The sequence below is a fragment of the Pangasianodon hypophthalmus genome, chromosome 3 (genome assembly GCF_027358585.1).
Source record: "Pangasianodon hypophthalmus isolate fPanHyp1 chromosome 3, fPanHyp1.pri, whole genome shotgun sequence".
Classification (NCBI taxonomy): Eukaryota; Metazoa; Chordata; class Actinopteri; order Siluriformes; family Pangasiidae; genus Pangasianodon; species Pangasianodon hypophthalmus.
Genome location: NC_069712.1, coordinates 34,415,062 through 34,435,237, shown reverse-complemented (window position 1 = coordinate 34,435,237; position 20,176 = coordinate 34,415,062). Strand labels below are relative to the sequence as shown.

At 42.1% G+C, this 20,176-nt stretch overlaps 2 protein-coding genes across 7 annotated transcripts in view; both read right to left on the bottom strand.

The window, feature by feature from the left end:
- Window positions 1-980: 980 nt before the first annotated feature.
- On the bottom strand, window positions 981-3,071 carry LOC128318058 (cytochrome c oxidase assembly protein COX16 homolog, mitochondrial). Of its 2 annotated transcripts, XR_008301521.1 has the most exons (5): window positions 2,818-3,071; window positions 2,183-2,260; window positions 2,021-2,089; window positions 1,104-1,271; window positions 981-1,005 (listed from the first exon to the last, which is right to left on the bottom strand). XR_008301521.1 is itself a non-coding variant. In XM_053232952.1 (4 exons), exons 1-4 carry the CDS (start codon window positions 2,878-2,880, stop codon window positions 1,158-1,160), a joined length of 324 nt encoding a protein of 107 aa, XP_053088927.1. In that variant the 5' UTR covers window positions 2,881-3,071; the 3' UTR covers window positions 1,040-1,157. The 2 variants fall into 2 exon arrangements, 1 of the variants encoding a protein (XP_053088927.1); XM_053232952.1 differs by lacking the exon at window positions 981-1,005 and having other exon boundaries at window positions 1,040-1,271.
- Window positions 3,072-3,961: 890 nt separating this feature from the next.
- Window positions 3,962-20,176, bottom strand: part of actn1 (actinin, alpha 1) — a 47,867-nt gene continuing 31,652 nt past the window's right edge. For 2 of the 5 annotated variants that reach the window (XM_053232936.1, XM_053232935.1), the window contains exons 14-22: window positions 19,510-19,650; window positions 19,198-19,380; window positions 15,854-15,988; window positions 15,420-15,599; window positions 15,159-15,305; window positions 7,042-7,122; window positions 6,721-6,786; window positions 6,013-6,171; window positions 3,962-5,153 (exon numbers count right to left, since the gene is read on the bottom strand). In XM_053232936.1, the coding sequence (XP_053088911.1) occupies window positions 4,995-5,153; window positions 6,013-6,171; window positions 6,721-6,786; window positions 7,042-7,122; window positions 15,159-15,305; window positions 15,420-15,599; window positions 15,854-15,988; window positions 19,198-19,380; window positions 19,510-19,650 (1,251 nt within the window). In that variant the 3' untranslated portion in view covers window positions 3,962-4,994. The remainder of the gene's footprint in view (window positions 5,154-6,012; window positions 6,172-6,720; window positions 6,787-7,041; window positions 7,123-15,158; window positions 15,306-15,419; window positions 15,600-15,853; window positions 15,989-19,197; window positions 19,381-19,509; window positions 19,651-20,176) is intronic. The other 3 variants (XM_053232938.1, XM_053232939.1, XM_053232937.1) reach the window with 2 other exon arrangements.

Here is a 20,176-nt window from a genome sequence, read left to right as displayed (position 1 = left end):
TTTTCACATCTTGTGCATTCGAGTACATTATTTAATATAAAGCTATAAATGTATAAATCTCAGCCGTGTGAAATGGTGTGCTGTTATAAACAGCGTTATAAACAGCGTTATAAACAGCGTTATAAACAGTGATGAGATTATTGTAATAAACTGCACAGATATTTTTGTACTGATTTGTTTAATAATTTTACAGCAACTGGAACAAGAACAAAAGCTCTCTCTCTGCTTCTCATACACACATTACTTTCATAGTCTCTCTCACACACACACACACACACACACACACGTCTCTGATTATTTATACATTATTTAAATAAAGAATGTATTTGACATTACTCAGTGATGTCATCATTAAACTCCTCCCTGTTCTTTATAATGATTCATAAAATGCTCATATACTCACTTCCTGTAATAAACACATTTAACACCCCGCACACACACACGCCCCGCACACACACACACGCACGCCCCGCACACACACCCACACACACACACACACACGCCCCGCACACACACACACGCACGCCCCGCACACACACCCACACACACACACACACACACACGCCCCGCACACACACGCCCCGCACACACACGCCCCGCACACACACACACACACACACGCCCCACACACGCCCCACACACACACGCACGCCACACACACACGCACGCCACACACACACGCACGCCACACACACACGCACGCCACGCCACACACACGCACACACGCCACACACACACGCGCGCGCCCCGCACACACACACACACACGCGCGCCCCGCACACACACACACACACGCCCCGCACACACACACACACGCCCCGCACACACACACACACGCCCCGCACACACACACACACGCCCCGCACACACACACACACGCCCCGCACACACACACACACGCCCCACACACACACACACACACGCGCGCGCGCCCCGCACACACACACGCGCGCCCCACACACACACACACACACACACACGCCCCGCACACACACACACACACGCGCCCCACACACACACACACACACGCGCCCCACACACACACACACACACACACGCCCCGCACACACACACACACACACACACGCCCCGCACACACACGCCCCGCACACACACACACGCCCCGCACACACACACACACGCCCCGCACACACACTCTAAGTGCCCTTGGTGAGGTTGGTTCTCTGCTCCTCCTGGTTCTGACGCGAGTTCTCCCAGGGTCGCGGTCCACGGATGTTTGTCCAGCTGTCCAAGTCCACCTGTTTCAGCTTCTACACACACACACACACACACACACACACACACACCGGGTGTCATTTATCTTTTAGTAAAGTTGTGTGTAAATGTTTGTGCAGGTCAAACTGAACTAAACGTTTCTGCTGGATTTACAGACGTTTATGAAAACGCTGATTTTCTTCGTCCTCGTGTTCGTATGTCGGTCGTCTGTAACCTGCGAAGCCGTTCCTGACGCAGCTCATCTGCATTTACTGACGCCCACAAAACTCCATAAAAGGCAACGCTCACAGCGCTGAAGTAACGAGCAAAAAGCAAAAAAAGACTTTCTCCGAGGAAGAAGCTGAAGCTACCTCAACTCCCTTAAACACCAATGAAATAATTATCAGAGTAACAGCATCTGAAAAGATCAAAACAGACACACGACAGAAAAGAAGAATTCGGAGTGAATTAATGAGATGACAGGAAAACAGGAGAGAACAGATCTACAGTGCAGCGAGGCGACGATCCACGCCGAGGGAAAGCGTCACGCGGGGAACTGCTCGTGTCTCAGCGACGTGCTGGACGTGTTACACACACATTCTCAAATTCACACACACTCAGGAGCATGAGGAGGATACACACGTTCTTCTGAAGTTACACAATTTTCACAAAAAACTAATGTCTTAGGTAAACACTCGTACGAAGGATTTACGAATAAATCTGTTCACATCCAGCTCGATAAACGAGACATCATCTGTACAGAAATACGCTTTATGTTTCTGCGTGTGTGTGTGTGTGTGTTTACCTTGTATTCTTCCTGCAGGATGTCTGCCTGTGTGTGTGAGTTCACTCGGGCCTCCAGCGCAGGGTCCATCTATAACACAACACAAATTAACACACATACAAACACACACAGAAATTGCACTCCGCTGTGTGTGTGTGTGTGTGTGTGTGTGTGTGTTTTTACCTTCTTCTTTATTTTCTGGGCATCATATCGAATCTGTGTGAACTCTCTCAGGCCGAATGACCCTCCAACCACAAGCAGCTACACACACACACACACACACACACAGGTCATTAAAGACGTTAAACATGTACTCAAGTTTAATCTCCCTAATCACTAACGCTACACACTACCTAGTGCACTAGATGTTCACTATGAGAGTTTAAATCCAGATAACACACACACACACACACACACACACTCATCAGATATAATTCACATATATGCACAGGTAATGTATTAAGAACAATAATAAATGTGTGATTTTATCATAAATACTTTGATTTTGTTGTTTTGGGGTTTTACATATAAAGCTCTCTGAAATTCCAAGGCCGTGTTTATTGTTGATTATTGTTGTTGATTGTTATTGTTTATGGTGATTGTTATTGTTGATTGTTATTGTTTATGGTGATTGTTATTGTTGATTGTTGTTGTTTATGGTGATTGTTATTGTTGATTGTTATTGTTTGTTGTTTATTGTGAGTAAATGTGCAGGAAGTGAATCTAATTTAAACCTTCACTGGATTTTATCCTCGGGTTGTTTGTGTAGAAATGAAAGCGGAAGTTGCGTTAAAAGCTGTAAAAGCTGAGTAACTCACCAGCATGGGCACTCCGTACCGCACCGTCCTGCTCCTCTGCACATTGTTTATCTGTTTCCACATGTTTACTCTTCACACACACACACACACACACACACACGCACACTCTCTTCACACACTCTTCACACACACTCTTCACACACAGCTCTGTAATCCTGCGCTACACTGCAGCTCCGCTTAGCCGTTAGCATGTCCACACGGGCGCCGCCATGTTTGCGCTACACCCACAATGCACCGCGGCCTGTGTGGCGTTTAATCTGCGCTTCCTCACATTTCAATCTGCAGGTGACACATCAGGCCCCGCCCTCTCATCCGGGCACTAATCAGAGTAGGGTGGGGGATTATGGGATCTGTAGTTTCTATATCATAAAAATACTGCAAAAAGCCAAATATTTTTTAAAAAATGCATATATATATATATATATATATATATATATATATATTATAACAAATGTCTATAATGTGAAACCTATAAATCGATAAATGTCAAACCATAAATTACTCACCCTAAAAGAAAAAGTTTAATTTATAATGTGAATGGAGACTGTTACTTCCGGGATCAGTCTCGCATCTTTAAACACTCCGTGTAAACCAGCGCTGAAGAACAATGGTTCCGCTTTCACTTCTCCCATTAAACATACAGTCACATATCAATACAAATATATCCAAAGAGCGTCGCTTCAGACTCAGGCTTATAAAACACATCTGTGTTAAAGATCAAAGCCATTTCATTTCAGGTAACACTAATGTATAAAAACTAAATCAGCTCATTAACGAATAAGAGCGAATTCCAGCTGAACACAGAATTTATTACTGAATTTATTTAATTTCACACTGCGAATAAACAGCACATTATAATTATAATAAATATAATCATTATATAATAATTACTAATAAGATTATTTATCTAAACTGTGTGATTTATTATAACTGAATATTAATAACGTGTGACTTTTAAATAAACATTCACAAACACGCTCACACACACACACACACACACACACAGACAAACACACACTCTCTCTCTCTCTCACACACACACACACACACACACACACACACAGACAAACACACACACTCTCTCTCTCTCACACACACACAAACACAAAGAATGAAAGAACTCAATGAACAACAAACACCCAGGTGCCATTTTTTAAAATTTATTTAAACTTTTTATTTAAGCCAGGTGAAGAAAAATACTTTTTTTGGTTCTGTATAATAAAATATGTTAACCTTTATTTTTTTATGAAGAGAAAAAATCAATATGAAGTAAAAACAGAAGTTTTTTTCTCTCCCCTTGTGTACAAAAGCTGGGGAAGATTTTTCGTGTTGCGGAAGCGGGATCGGGACAGAACAGGAAGTGGGTTTGGAAGGCGGGGTATAAAGTGGCGTATAAAACCTGACGGCGCGTCGCAGAGCCATGCTGAGACACGCCCACTCGCTGATCCGAGATCACTGCACTGCAAGTGCACTACTTAGGGTAGAAAACAAGGGCTCTATGTAGTGCGCTGTAAGCTCAGCGAGAGTTCAGCTTCCCCTGGAGTCATATTCAGCGCTCTGCAGAAGTGCCCTACGTAGGGTATGAAATAGTGTTCACTACACCCTAGGTAGTGCACTACAGAGCCAATAGGGGTTTGGGATTCAGCTCTCTTTATAGACGCTCCTGACTCTGTAGTGCACTACGCGTCCTGCTCCCTGTGTAAGTCTCCTACGCAGCTCCCAGTTTGACGTGTAGTGCACTAAGTGACTCACAGGGACTCATTTAATGCGCCGCTCCCTTGCTCCCTGTGTGCTAGGTGTGCTACGTAGGGGATGAAAACTCGACACTGTGTAGTGCACTACAGTCCAGTAACAAGCTCAGCAGTCTGCTCCCAGTGGAAGCGCTCCCTACTGCCATTATAACGCACTACCTAGTGTGCAGGTGTCACTATTCCTCAGGGCGTGAATAATAAGAGCCTATGTAGTGCACTAAATGTCCCTTACTGCTCCCACTAGTGCACTACATAGGGTGCGAACGAACAGCATGGACACTTGGGCCTGATCTCAGATCAGCACAGTGAGCTCAGCAGCTACAGAGCAGGAGACTGTGTGTGTGTTTGTGTGTGTGTGTGTGTGTGTGAGAGAGAGAGAGAGAGAAGAACAGAAGGCAGGTTGACCCCAGGTGAGGAGGTCAGAGGTCAGAGGTCGCTCTCTCCGTACAGGGCAGTGGAGAAGGACATGTAGTCGAGAGCCCCGGGCACGGCGTCGCTGCCTCTGTAGGGCGCCATGCGGGAGATACAGTACTCCGCCTGGTCAGGGGGCAGCTCACGCCTCAGCTCCTCCGCCGTGATGTAGTTCTACACACACACGCGCACGCACACACACACGCGCGCACACACAGAAATATTCATTGAAATAGAAAGTTAAAACCACAGTATCAAATGTCAATGTATGCTTTATGTCACTTATTATTATTAATATTGTGTAGTGTAGTGTAGTTTTGTGTAGTATACTGTAGTGTTGTATAGTGTACAGTACTGTGCAAAAGTCTTGGCACCCTGTTTTTTTTTTAGTACAAACTTTGTTATAGATGTTTATTTTCTGACTTCTACATTATTGATTCAGTACAAAAACGTTTCAGATTCCAAACATTAGTTTTCCAGCACAAAATGAAACGTTACAGAAAAATGTTTGTATGTCAGTAAAGAAAGCAGCAGATTCCATAAGAGACACTTTTCAGATAAAAACATAATGAAGGCTGCTGGGTTTCGCTGCAGAAATAAGAAGCGAGTCGACAGTCAAAGTCTCCAGAAGAACTGTGGCTGCTTCTGCAAGATGCTCAGTAACACTTCCAGCTCATTTCCTTAGAAAACTGCACACACTGCACCTCAGATACTGCTTTATTTATTTAAAGTGAAGGATCGTCACATTAAATACTGACTTTGTTTCATTTATTACTGTTTACTGCTCTTTATAGGATTTATTTTAATGTAGAAACATTTAATTTCATTATTTTTGAAGGCATCTTTACTCTACAGCGTTTCTTTGCATGTGCCTAAGACTTTTGCACAGAACTGTAGTATTGTTTAGTGTAGTGTTGTGTAGTGTAATGTTGTGTAGTATACTGTAATACAGTGTTGTGTAGTGTAGTGTAGTTGTAGTGTTGTGTTGTGTAGTGTTGTGTAGTGTTGTATAGTGTTGTGTTGTGTTGTGTACCTTGTCTCCAGCCAGCACTTTAAAAGAGGCCATGACCTGATCCGCTGTGTCCGTGTCTGCTGTTTCTCGAGACATGAAGTCAATGAAAGCCTGAAAGGTCACGACCCCAAGCCTGTTAGGATCCACGATGCTCATGATGCGTGCAAACTCCGCCTCCCCCTACACAACACGTTACACAACACATTACTGCTTATATATAACCTGTACATTACACACACTTTATGATCCAGGTACAAAGCGCAGTGTCCCTGTGCTCCGGATGGAGTGGATCAGCTGAGACGCGGTCAGCGTGTAGCCCGGACGCTATAAGACGACGTTACTCGTTAGCTACAGCAGCCTGTTAGCGCCAGCGCAAACCTCGAGGAGGAATCTACACAACACATCTCAGCTGAGAGACTCCATCCGGAGCGAAGCGACAGCGCGGAGGTTTCATTATTAACTGCTGTGATGAGGTTGTGTCCTGGTTTTTTTTTTAATGCTAATAAAGTTACTGAATTAATTCATACAGAACAGATTAGCAATGATACTAAAAACTATATTTCTATAGCACATCTCAGGGCTAAACAATAAAATACAAGAGTGTAATGTGATACTATGTAAAATAATCTATTTAATAATAATAATAATAATAATAATAATAATAATAATAGATATAAAGTGTAGGTGGCTGTAGACAGTCTGTAGCTCTGATACGATGCTCTGCTTTACCATGTTATAACCCATGGAGATGAGACAGGTGCGGAAATCCTCTCCATCCATCAAGCCTGTTCTCTTCTACAGGAGCCCGCGAGGGACAAAAAGAGCCAAGAAGAAGGAAGGAAGGAAGGAACAGGAGGAAGAAAGGAGAAAGTCAGGAATTCGAAATCATTTCAGGAACAAGGTTTTCCACAGAGAGAGAGAGAGAGAGAGAGAGAGAACATCAGAGAGAGGGAAAGGTACAGGAACAGAGAGAAAGAGAGAAGATACAAAAACAAGAAGAGGCGGAAGGTTAATCCCGAGATTCCGGAGTGTGTGCAGGTGTGTGTGTACCTGAGCGTCGTTTCCGATATCGAAGCCCAGACTGATGAGACACGCTCTGAACTCCTCAGCGCCCAGAGTGCCTGAGTGATCCTGAGGTCAGTGGTCAGGTGTCAAAGGTCACAGTCCGGGCCATGCAGTGCACACGCGAACACACACACACACAGAACACACAGGCAGGGGGAGGCGTGGGGGGTGGGGGGTGGGTCATGCGTTAATTAGAGAGGCAGTGTGTGTGGGGGGGTGTGGACAGGAAGAGGAAGTGATGTTGATGGTGATGGTGGTTGGTCCATGCATTGAAGACATATAGAAAGAGAAACAAAAAGAGAAGAAAAAGTGCACAAACGTTAAGGATGGACTGGTGTGAACACACACTGTGCCTGTGACTGCAGAGTTTATTTGGTGGTGTGTTAAAGAGCTGTGTCACACACTGTGCTAAACTTTACTCCAACAGCACTTAGCTTTAGACAAACGCTTTTAACTGAATGATAATAAACTGTGCTTGTTTAATCTGTCTTAAATATGTATGTGCTGCTTACATCTGTCATTAACTGTGCTGTATCTATGATTAACTGTGCTGTATCTATGATTAACTGTGCTGTATCTATGATTAACTGTGCTGTATCTATGATTAACTGTGCTGTATCTGTGATTAACTGTGCTGTATCTGTGATTAACTGTACTGTATCTGTGATTAACTGTGCTGTATCTGTGATTAACTGTGCTGTATCTGTGATTAACTGTGCTGTATCTATGATTAACTGTGCTGTATCTGTGATTAACTGTGCTGTATCTGTGATTAACTGTGCTGTATCTGTGATTAACTGTGCTGTATCTGTGATTAACTGTACTGTATCTGTGATTAACTGTGCTGTATCTGTGATTAACTGTGCTGTATCTATGATTAACTGTGCTGTATCTGTGATTAACTGTGCTGTATCTGTGATTAACTGTGCTGTATCTATGATTAACTGTGCTGTATCTATGACTAACTGTGCTGTATCTGTGATTAACTGTGCTGTATCTGTGACTAACTGTGCTGTATCTGTGATTAACTGTACTGTATCTGTGATTAACTGTGCTGTATCTGTGACTAACTGTGCTGTATCTGTGATTAACTGTGCTGTATCTGTGACTAACTGTGCTGTATCTGTGACTAACTGTACTGTATCTGTGATTAACTGTGCTGTATGTTTTTGTGATTAACTGTGCTGTTTCTGTGATTAACTGTGCTGTATCTGTGATTAACTGTGCTGTATCTGTGACTAACTGTACTGTATCTGTGATTAACTGTACTGTATCTGTGATTAACTGTGCTGTATCTGTGACTAACTGTACTGTATCTGTGATTAACTGTGCTGTATCTGTGACTAACTGTACTGTATCTGTGATTAACTGTACTGTATCTGTGATTAACTGTGCTGTATCTATGATTAACTGTGCTGTATCTGTGATTAACTGTGCTGTATCTGTGATTAACTGTACTGTATCTGTGATTAACTGTACTGTATCTGTGACTAACTGTACTGTATCTGTGATTAACTGTGCTGTATCTGTGACTAACTGTACTGTATCTGTGATTAACTGTACTGTATCTGTGACTAACTGTACTGTATCTGTGATTAACTGTGCTGTATCTGTGACTAACTGTACTGTATCTGTGATTAACTGTACTGTATCTGTGACTAACTGTACTGTATCTGTGATTAACTGTGCTGTATCTGTGACTAACTGTACTGTATCTGTGATTAACTGTACTGTATCTGTGATTAACTGTGCTGTATCTATGATTAACTGTGCTGTATCTGTGATTAACTGTGCTGTATCTGTGATTAACTGTACTGTATCTGTGATTAACTGTGCTGTATCTGTGATTAACTGTGCTGTATCTATGATTAACTGTGCTGTATCTGTGATTAACTGTGCTGTATCTGTGATTAACTGTGCTGTATCTATGATTAACTGTGCTGTATCTATGACTAACTGTGCTGTATCTGTGATTAACTGTGCTGTATCTGTGACTAACTGTGCTGTATCTGTGATTAACTGTACTGTATCTGTGATTAACTGTGCTGTATCTGTGACTAACTGTGCTGTATCTGTGATTAACTGTGCTGTATCTGTGACTAACTGTGCTGTATCTGTGACTAACTGTACTGTATCTGTGATTAACTGTGCTGTATGTTTTTGTGATTAACTGTGCTGTTTCTGTGATTAACTGTGCTGTATCTGTGATTAACTGTGCTGTATCTGTGACTAACTGTACTGTATCTGTGATTAACTGTACTGTATCTGTGATTAACTGTGCTGTATCTGTGACTAACTGTGCTGTATCTGTGATTAACTGTACTGTATCTGTGATTAACTGTGCTGTATCTGTGACTAACTGTGCTGTATCTGTGACTAACTGTACTGTATCTGTGATTAACTGTGCTGTATGTTTTTGTGATTAACTGTGCTGTTTCTGTGATTAACTGTGCTGTATCTGTGATTAACTGTGCTGTATCTGTGACTAACTGTGCTGTATCTGTGATTAACTGTACTGTATCTGTGACTAACTGTACTGTATCTGTGATTAACTGTACTGTATCTGTGATTAACTGTACTGTATCTGTGATTAACTGTGCTGTATCTGTGACTAACTGTGCTGTATCTGTGATTAACTGTACTGTATCTGTGATTAACTGTGCTGTATCTGTGATTAACTGTGCTGTATCTGTGATTAACTGTACTGTATCTGTGATTAACTGTACTGTATCTGTGATTAACTGTGCTGTATCTGTGATTAACTGTACTGTATCTGTGACTAACTGTGCTGTATCTGTGACTAACTGTGCTGTATCTGTGATTAACTGTACTGTATCTGTGATTAACTGTGCTGTATCTGTGATTAACTGTACTGTATCTGTGATTAACTGTGCTGTATCTGTGATTAACTGTGCTGTATCTGTGACTAACTGTGCTGTATCTGTGACTAACTGTGCTGTATCTGTGATTAACTGTGCTGTATCTGTGATTAACTGTGCTGTATCTGTGACTAACTGTACTGTATCTGTGATTAACTGTGCTGTATCTGTGATTAACTGTGCTGTATCTGTGATTAACTGTGCTGTATCTGTGATTAACTGTGCTGTATCTGTGACTAACTGTGCTGTATCTGTGATTAACTGTACTGTATCTGTGATTAACTGTGCTGTATCTGTGACTAACTGTACTGTATCTGTGATTAACTGTGCTGTATCTGTGACTAACTGTGCTGTATCTGTGATTAACTGTGCTGTATCTGTGACTAACTGTACTGTATCTGTGACTAACTGTGCTGCATCTGTGATTAACTGTGGTGTATCTGTGACTAACTGTACTGTATCTGTGATTAACTGTGCTGTATGTTTTTGTGATTAACTGTGCTGTATCTGTGATTAACTGTGCTGTATCTGTGACTAACTGTGCTGTATCTGTGATTAACTGTACTGTATCTGTGATTAACTGTGCTGTATCTGTGATTAACTGTGCTGTATCTGTGACTAACTGTGCTGTATCTGTGATTAACTGTACTGTATCTGTGATTAACTGTGCTGTATCTGTGACTAACTGTGCTGTATCTGTGACTAACTGTGCTGTATCTGTGACTAACTGTACTGTATCTGTGACTAACTGTACTGTATCTGTGATTAACTGTGCTGTATCTGTGACTAACTGTACTGTATCTGTGACTAACTGTGCTGTATCTGTGATTAACTGTACTGTATCTGTGATTAACTGTACTGTATCTGTGACTAACTGTACTGTATCTGTGATTAACTGTACTGTATCTGTGACTAACTGTACTGTATCTGTGATTAACTGTGCTGTATCTGTGATTAACTGTGCTGTATCTGTGATTAACTGTGCTGTATCTGTGACTAACTGTGCTGTATCTGTGATTAACTGTACTGTATCTGTGACTAACTGTACTGTATCTGTGATTAACTGTGCTGTATCTGTGATTAACTGTACTGTATCTGTGACTAACTGTACTGTATCTGTGATTAACTGTGCTGTATCTGTGATTAACTGTGCTGTATCTGTGATTAACTGTACTGTATCTGTGATTAACTGTGCTGTATCTGTGATTAACTGTGCTGTATCTGTGATTAACTGTGCTGTATCTGTGATTAACTGTGCTGTATCTGTGATTAACTGTGCTGTATCTGTGACTAACTGTACTGTATCTGTGATTAACTGTGCTGTATCTGTGATTAACTGTGCTGTATCTGTGACTAACTGTACTGTATCTGTGATTAACTGTGCTGTATCTGTGATTAACTGTACTGTATCTGTGATTAACTGTGCTGTATCTGTGACTAACTGTACTGTATCTGTGATTAACTGTACTGTATCTGTGATTAACTGTGCTGTATCTGTGACTAACTGTACTGTATCTGTGATTAACTGTGCTGTATCTGTGATTAACTGTGCTGTATCTGTGACTAACTGTACTGTATCTGTGATTAACTGTGCTGTATCTGTGATTAACTGTGCTGTATCTGTGACTAACTGTGCTGTATCTGTGACTAACTGTACTGTATCTGTGACTAACTGTACTGTATCTGTGATTAACTGTGCTGTATCTGTGATTAACTGTGCTGTATCTGTGACTAACTGTGCTGTATCTGTGACTAACTGTGCTGTATCTGTGACTAACTGTACTGTATCTGTGATTAACTGTGCTGTATCTGTGATTAACTGTGCTGTATCTGTGATTAACTGTGCTGTATCTGTGATTAACTGTGCTGTATCTGTGATTAACTGTGCTGTATCTGTGATTAACTGTGCTGTATCTGTGACTAACTGTGCTGTATCTGTGACTAACTGTGCTGTATCTGTGATTAACTGTGCTGTATCTGTGATTAACTGTGCTGTATCTGTGATTAACTGTACTGTATCTGTGATTAACTGTGCTGTATCTGTGATTAACTGTGCTGTATCTGTGACTAACTGTACTGTATCTGTGATTAACTGTACTGTATCTGTGACTAACTGTACTGTATCTGTGATTAACTGTACTGTATCTGTGATTAACTGTACTGTATCTGTGATTAACTGTGCTGTATCTGTGACTAACTGTGCTGTATCTGTGATTAACTGTACTGTATCTGTGATTAACTGTGCTGTATCTGTGACTAACTGTACTGTATCTGTGATTAACTGTACTGTATCTGTGACTAACTGTACTGTATCTGTGACTAACTGTACTGTATCTGTGATTAACTGTGCTGTATCTGTGATTAACTGTGCTGTATCTGTGACTAACTGTGCTGTATCTGTGATTAACTGTGCTGTATCTGTGACTAACTGTGCTGTATCTGTGATTAACTGTGCTGTATCTGTGATTAACTGTGCTGTATCTGTGACTAACTGTGCTGTATCTGTGATTAACTGTGCTGTATCTGTGATTAACTGTGCTGTATCTGTGATTAACTGTGCTGTATCTGTGATTAACTGTACTGTATCTGTGACTAACTGTGCTGTATCTGTGATTAACTGTGCTGTATCTGTGATTAACTGTGCTGTATCTGTGATTAACTGTGCTGTATCTGTGACTAACTGTGCTGTATCTGTGACTAACTGTACTGTATCTGTGATTAACTGTGCTGTATCTGTGATTAACTGTGCTGTATCTGTGATTAACTGTACTGTATCTGTGATTAACTGTGCTGTATCTGTGACTAACTGTGCTGTATCTGTGATTAACTGTACTGTATCTGTGATTAACTGTGCTGTATCTGTGATTAACTGTGCTGTATCTGTGATTAACTGTACTGTATCTGTGATTAACTGTGCTGTATCTGTGACTAACTGTGCTGTATCTGTGACTAACTGTACTGTATCTGTGATTAACTGTGCTGTATCTGTGATTAACTGTGCTGTATCTGTGATTAACTGTACTGTATCTGTGATTAACTGTGCTGTATCTGTGACTAACTGTGCTGTATCTGTGACTAACTGTACTGTATCTGTGATTAACTGTGCTGTATCTGTGATTAACTGTGCTGTATCTGTGACTAACTGTACTGTATCTGTGATTAACTGTGCTGTATCTGTGATTAACTGTACTGTATCTGTGATTAACTGTGCTGTATCTGTGACTAACTGTACTGTATCTGTGATTAACTGTGCTGTATCTGTGATTAACTGTACTGTATATGTGATTAACTGTGCTGTATCTGTGACTAACTGTACTGTATCTGTGATTAACTGTGCTGTATCTGTGATTAACTGTGCTGTATCTGTGACTAACTGTGCTGTATCTGTGACTAACTGTGCTGTATCTGTGATTAACTGTACTGTATCTGTGATTAACTGTACTGTATCTGTGATTAACTGTGCTGTATCTGTGACTAACTGTACTGTATCTGTGATTAACTGTACTGTATCTGTGATTAACTGTACTGTATCTGTGATTAACTGTACTGTATCTGTGACTAACTGTGCTGTATCTGTGACTAACTGTGCTGTATCTGTGACTAACTGTACTGTATCTGTGACTAACTGTGCTGTATCTGTGACTAACTGTACTGTATCTGTGATTAACTGTACTGTATCTGTGATTAACTGTACTGTATCTGTGATTAACTGTACTGTATCTGTGATTAACTGTGCTGTATCTGTGACTAACTGTACTGTATCTGTGATTAACTGTACTGTATCTGTGATTAACTGTGCTGTATCTGTGACTAACTGTGCTGTATCTGTGATTAACTGTGCTGTATCTGTGACTAACTGTGCTGTATATGTGATTAACTGTACTGTATCTGTGATTAACTGTGCTGTATCTGTGACTAACTGTACTGTATCTGTGATTAACTGTGCTGTTTCTGTGACTAACTGTACTGTATCTGTGATTAACTGTGCTGTATCTGTGACTAACTGTGCTGTATCTGTGATTAACTGTGCTGTATCTGTGACTAACTGTGCTGTATCTGTGATTAACTGTGCTGTATCTGTGATTAACTGTACTGTATCTGTGATTAACTGTGCTGTATCTGTGATTAACTGTGCTGTATCTGTGATTAACTGTACTGTATCTGTGATTAACTGTGCTGTATCTGTGATTAACTGTACTGTATCTGTGATTAACTGTGCTGTATCTGTGACTAACTGTACTGTATCTGTGATTAACTGTGCTGTATCTGTGACTAACTGTGCTGTATCTATGACTGACTGTGCTGTATCTGTGATTGACTGTGCTGTATGTTTGTGATTAACTGTGCTGTATCTATGACTGACTGTGCTGTATCTGTGATTGACTGTGCTGTATGTTTGTGATTAACTGTGCTGTATCTATGACTAACTGTGCTGTATCTGTGACTAACTGTGCTGCGCCTGTCATTAACTGTGCTGCGCCTGTCATTAACTGTGCTGTATGTTTCTGTGATAGTCTTTGCTGTATCTATGACTAACTGTGCTGATTGGTTAATTGCAGCGTGATGGAAGTCAGTGGGCTGGGTCTGGGGCGGAGTTAATCTTATCCTACACAACACTAGAACTCCATCCTAATTTCATCAACACTTTTCTCTCTCTCTCTCTCACACACACACACACAGTAGTAGTAGCAGTCTCTGTTATTCACAATTCCACAGTTACACACATAGAACTTGACAAAGACACTTTCACACTATTGCTAATTACATTAATGACTCGTGTTTATATTTGCCCTGTTTTGATGTGCATTATTTAATCCCAGTGTAATGTTTATTACTAGGTAATGTTGTGTTGGAGTTGTATAACCCTTTTAGAATTGTGTTCTAAAACAACACAACTGCAACAGGAATTTAAAATTATTCATATAAAATGCATCCACATTTCATGATAAATTAGTGATTTAAAAAGTGACTTGAAAAGAACAAGAGATTAAAGTAAATCTAATTAAAGAGATTAAAGTAAATCTGGTTCTTTGTGTGAGTGTGTGAGTGTGTGTGTGAGTGAGAGTGTGTGTGTGTGTGTTTATAATAATGTGTACTCAACATGCCTGCAATCTTGCTAAATAAGGATTTTCTGTGTACAGTGACTCAACAGTTTGTAAACAACATACTTTAAACCATGTGTGTGTGTGTGTGTGTGTGCGTGTGTGTGTTTCTGTAACTGACCCGGTCAAAGTGGTTAAACGAGGCTCTGAATTCACTGAGCTGCTCCTGACTGATGCCTTTAGCGTCGCGAGTCAGAATCTGGTTCTCGATCTCGTTGATGGTGCGAGCGATGGTGGTGAGGAGCTGCTCCCATCCCACACGGATGTGCTGTAACACACACACACACACACACACAAATATATCTTTTGTAAACTCGCCTATTCTTAAAGTCATTTATTATCAAAGTCAATGTAGTGTGTGTGTGTGTGTGTGAGTGTGTGCCTCCATGGTGTAGTTGGTGTGTTTGTTGTCGAAGATGAGCGCCTCCTGGATCTGTTGGTGATCTCCCTCCAGCTGATCGATCTTTGGCTTGTAGTTGACGATGCTCTTCTCGTACTGACGCAGGTGATTCAGCTGATCCTCCAGCGTACCGTGCATCTCGATGGAGATACGGCCGATCTCCTACACACACACACACACACACACAGTGTTGCAATGAACATTTTTGTCATACTACTTATTATGGATGTGTGATTTGGGATGTGGCCGCAGGTAGTGTACAGTTGTCATGGTAATAAACAAACAGGGAGTAGAAACTTCTCCTAAGCATTTAGCCAGATAACACCATTTTCAGAAGGTGCCATTATTTTGGCACACTGTGTTGTACAGTGGCATGAGAGAGAGAGAGAGAGAGAGAGAGAGAGACAGTTTCTCACCTCCATCTTGGTCTGGATCCAGGGTCCGATGACGTTAGCCTGATTAGCGAACTGTCTGCGCAGACGCTCGTTGTTCTGCTGCCGAGCGTGTTCCTCGATCAGCGCCTGGTCTCTCTGAGGAACCAACTGTCTCACCTACAGCAGCGTCAAGCCACAGAGTTATCCGTTATTTTACACACTATGTAGTGCACTTATATACGTGTTCCCTTACTCACTAGCACACTTCACTGGACATGTCTCTTAGATGACAAAATTATTACAGTGTTCAATAATGTGTAAAGGAGTAAAGAAGTGAGCTAGGCCACTCCAGCAGAGGGCAGTAGTGAGCAGTGTTTAGTGTGTAGTGTGTAGTGAGCAGTGTTTGTGTGTAGTGAGCAGTGTTTAGTGTGTAGTGTGTAGTGAGCAGTGTTTGTGTGTAGTGTGTAGTGAGCAGTGTTTGTGTGTAGTGAGCAGTGTTTGTGTGTAGTGTGTAGTGAGCAGTGTTTGTGTGTAGTGTGTAGTGAGCAGTGTTTGTGTGTAGTGAGCAGTGTTTGTGTGTAGTGAGCAGTGAGCAGTGTTTGTGTGTAGTGTGTAGTGAGCAGTGTTTGTGTGTAGTGTGTTGTGAGCAGTGTTTGTGTGTAGTGTGTAGTTAGCAGTGTTTGTGTGTAGTGAGCAGTGTTTGTGTGTAGTGTGTTGTGAGCAGTGTTTGTGTGTAGTGTGTTGTGAGCAGTGTTTGTGTGTAGTGTGTTGTGAGCAGTGTTTGTGTGTAGTGTGTAGTGAGCAGTGTTTGTGTGTAGTGAGCAGTGTTTGTGTGTAGTGAGCAGTGTTTGTGTGTTGTGAGCAGTGTTTGTGTGTAGTGTGTAGTGAGCAGTGTTTGTGTGTAGTGTGTAGTGAGCAGTGTTTGTGTGTAGTGAGCAGTGTTTGTGTGTAGTGAGCAGTGAGTAGTGTTTGTGTGTAGTGTGTAGTGAGCAGTGTTTGTGTGTAGTGTGTTGTGAGCAGTGTTTGTGTGTAGTGTGTAGTGAGCAGTGTTTGTGTGTAGTGTGTAGTGAGCAGTGTTTGTGTGTAGTGTGTAGTGAGCAGTGTTTGTGTGTAGTGTGTAGTGAGCAGTGTTTGTGTGTAGTGAGCAGTGTTTGTGTGTAGTGAGCAGTGAGCAGTGTTTGTGTGTAGTGTGTAGTGAGCAGTGTTTGTGTGTAGTGTGTAGTGAGCAGTGTTTGTGTGTAGTGTGTAGTGAGCAGTGTTTGTGTGTAGTGAGCAGTGTTTGTGTGTAGTGAGCAGTGAGCAGTGTTTGTGTGTAGTGAGCAGTGTTTGTGTGTAGTGAGCAGTGTATAGTGTGTAGTGAGCAGTGTTTGTGTGTAGTGAGCAGTGTTTGTGTGTAGTGAGCAGTGTTTGTGTGTTGTGAGCAGTGAGCAGTGTTTGTGTGTAGTGAGCAGTGTTTGTGTGTAGTGAGCAGTGTTTAGTGTGTAGTGAGCAGTGTTTGTGTGTTGTGAGCAGTGTTTGTGTGTTGTGAGCAGTAAGCAGTGTTTGTGTGTAGTGAGCAGTGTTTGTGTGTAGTGAGCAGTGTTTGTGTGTTGTGAGCAGTGTTTGTGTGTTGTGAGCAGTGAGCAGTGTTTGTGTGTAGTGTGTAGTGAGCAGTGTTTGTGTGTAGTGAGCAGTGTTTGTGTGTAGTGTGTTGTGAGCAGTGTTTGTGTGTAGTGTGTAGTGAGCAGTGTTTGTGTGTAGTGTGTTGTGAGCAGTGTTTGTGTGTAGTGTGTAGTGAGCAGTGTTTGTGTGTTGTGAGCAGTGTTTGTGTGTAGTGAGCAGTGTTTGTGTGTTGTGAGCAGTGTTTGTGTGTTGTGAGCAGTGTTTGTGTGCAGTGAGCAGTGTTTGTGTGTAGTGTGTAGTGAGCAGTGTTTGTGTGCAGTGAGCAGTGTTTGTGTGCAGTGAGCAGTGTTTGTGTGTAGTGAGCAGTGTTTGTGTGTTGTGAGCAGTGTTTGTGTGTAGTGAGCAGTGTTTGTGTGTAGTGTGTAGTGAGCAGTGTTTGTGTGTTGTGAGCAGTGTTTGTGAGCAGTGAGCAGTGTTTGTGTGTAGTGAGCAGTGTTTGTGTGTTGTGAGCAGTGTTTGTGTGTTGTGAGCAGTGTTTGTGTGTAGTGAGCAGTGTTTGTGTGTAGTGAGCAGTGTTTGTGTGCAGTGAGCAGTGTTTGTGTGTAGTGAGCAGTGTTTGTGTGTTGTGAGCAGTGTTTGTGTGTTGTGAGCAGTGTTTGTGTGTAGTGAGCAGTGTTTGTGTGTAGTGAGCAGTGTTTGTGTGTAGTGAGCAGTGAGCAGTGTTTGTGTGTAGTGTGTAGTGAGCAGTGTTTGTGTGTAGTGAGCAGTGTTTGTGTGTAGTGAGCAGTGTTTGTGTGTTGTGAGCAGTGAGCAGTGTTTGTGTGTAGTGAGCAGTGTTTGTGTGTAGTGAGCAGTGTTTGTGTGTAGTGAGCAGTGTTTGTGTGTAGTGAGCAGTGAGCAGTGTTTGTGTGTAGTGTGTAGTGAGCAGTGTTTGTGTGCAGTGAGCAGTGTTTGTGTGTAGTGAGCAGTGTTTGTGTGTTGTGAGCAGTGTTTGTGTGTAGTGAGCAGTGTTTGTGTGTTGTGAGCAGTGTTTGTGTGTAGTGAGCAGTGTTTGTGTGTAGTGAGCAGTGAGCAGTGTTTGTGTGTAGTGTGTAGTGAGCAGTGTTTGTGTGTAGTGAGCAGTGTTTGTGTGTAGTGTGTAGTGAGCAGTGTTTGTGTGTTGTGAGCAGTGAGCAGTGTTTGTGTGTAGTGTGTAGTGAGCAGTGTTTGTGTGTAGTGAGCAGTGTTTGTGTGTAGTGTGTAGTGAGCAGTGTTTGTGTGCAGTGAGCAGTGTTTGTGTGTAGTGTGTAGTGAGCAGTGTTTGTGTGTAGTGAGCAGTGTTTGTGTGTAGTATGTAGTGAGCAGTGTTTGTGTGTTGTGAGCAGTGTTTGTGTGTAGTGTGTAGTGAGCAGTGTTTGTGTGTAGTGTGCAGTGTATAGTGTGTAGTGAGCAGTGTATAGTGTGTAGTGAGCAGTGTTTAGTGTGTAGTGAGCAGTGTTTAGTGTGTAGTGAGCAGTGTTTGTGTGTAGTGTGTAGTGAGCAGTGTTTGTGTGCAGTGAGCAGTGTTTGTGTGTAGTGTGTAGTGAGCAGTGTTTGTGTGTTGTGAGCAGTGTATAGTGTGTAGTGAGCAGTGTGTAGTGTGTAGTGAGCAGTGTTTGTGTGTAGTGTGTAGTGAGCAGTGTTTGTGTGTAGTGTGTAGTGAGCAGTGTTTGTGTGCAGTGAGCAGTGTTTGTGTGTAGTGTGTAGTGAGCAGTGTTTGTGTGTAGTGAGCAGTGTTTGTGTGTAGTGAGCAGTGTATAGTGTACCTTCTCCCACTTGGTGTTGATCTCCTGGGGGTTGATGGTGGTGTAGGGATTCGTTCCCGCTATGTTGACGTGGTAGGTTTGGACGATTTTAGTGATCTCGTTGTGGATTCCCAGAATGGCCTGTCTCTCCTTATCCGCCTCCGGGAGCGTGGCTTTAAACTGCTCGTGAGCCGTGCTCAGGCCCTGTAACACACACACACATACACACACACACACACACACACAGACACACAATGTGTTTATGTCATATTTATGAGATGGTTGGATGGATGGAGAGATGGAGGAATGGACAGGTGAATGAAGGTCTTGTACCTGGATCTCCTCGATGGTGTGGACGATGAAGGTGTCCTGCAGGTCCTCCATCGCTCCCTCCATCCAGTTATTAAATGGCGCCGCCCTCTTGGCAAACTCCAGGTACAGCTGATCGATCGTCTCCAACAGCTTCTCCGTTTTCTGAGAACGACAAACACATACTAATGACACACATGCTAATCACACACACACACTAATCACACTCTAATCACACACACTCCAATAACACACACACTAATCACACTCTAATCACACACACTCCAATAACACACACATTAATCACACTCTAATCACACACACACACTAATCACACTCTAATCACACACACTCCAATAACACACACACTAATCACACTCTAATCACGCACACTCCAATAACACACACACTAATCACACTCTAATCACATACACTCCAATAACATATACACGAAACACACACACTCACTAATCACACACACACACTAATCACACTCTAATCACACACACTCCAATAACACACACACTAATCACACTCTAATCACATACACTCCAATAACATATACACTAAACACACACACTCACTAATCACACACACTCGCTAATCACACACACTCCAATAACACATACACTAATCACACTCTAATCACACACACCCAAATCAGTGTACCTTCAAGGAGAATGTTCAGGTG

What these genes read in the sequence shown, in the direction of transcription:
- LOC128318058 (XM_053232952.1), bottom strand. Translation starts at nt 2,880, where the DNA reads ATGTGGAAACAGATAAACAATGTGCAGAGGAGCAGGACGGTGCGGTAC. An exon ending in GGTACGGAGTGCCCATGCTG is followed by an intron (nt 2,261 to 2,817) that starts GTGAGTTACTCA and finishes GTGTGTGTGTAG; the next exon opens with CTGCTTGTGGTTGGAGGGTC. An exon ending in CCCAGAAAATAAAGAAGAAG is followed by an intron (nt 2,090 to 2,182) that starts GTAAAAACACAC and finishes GTTGTGTTATAG; the next exon opens with ATGGACCCTGCGCTGGAGGC.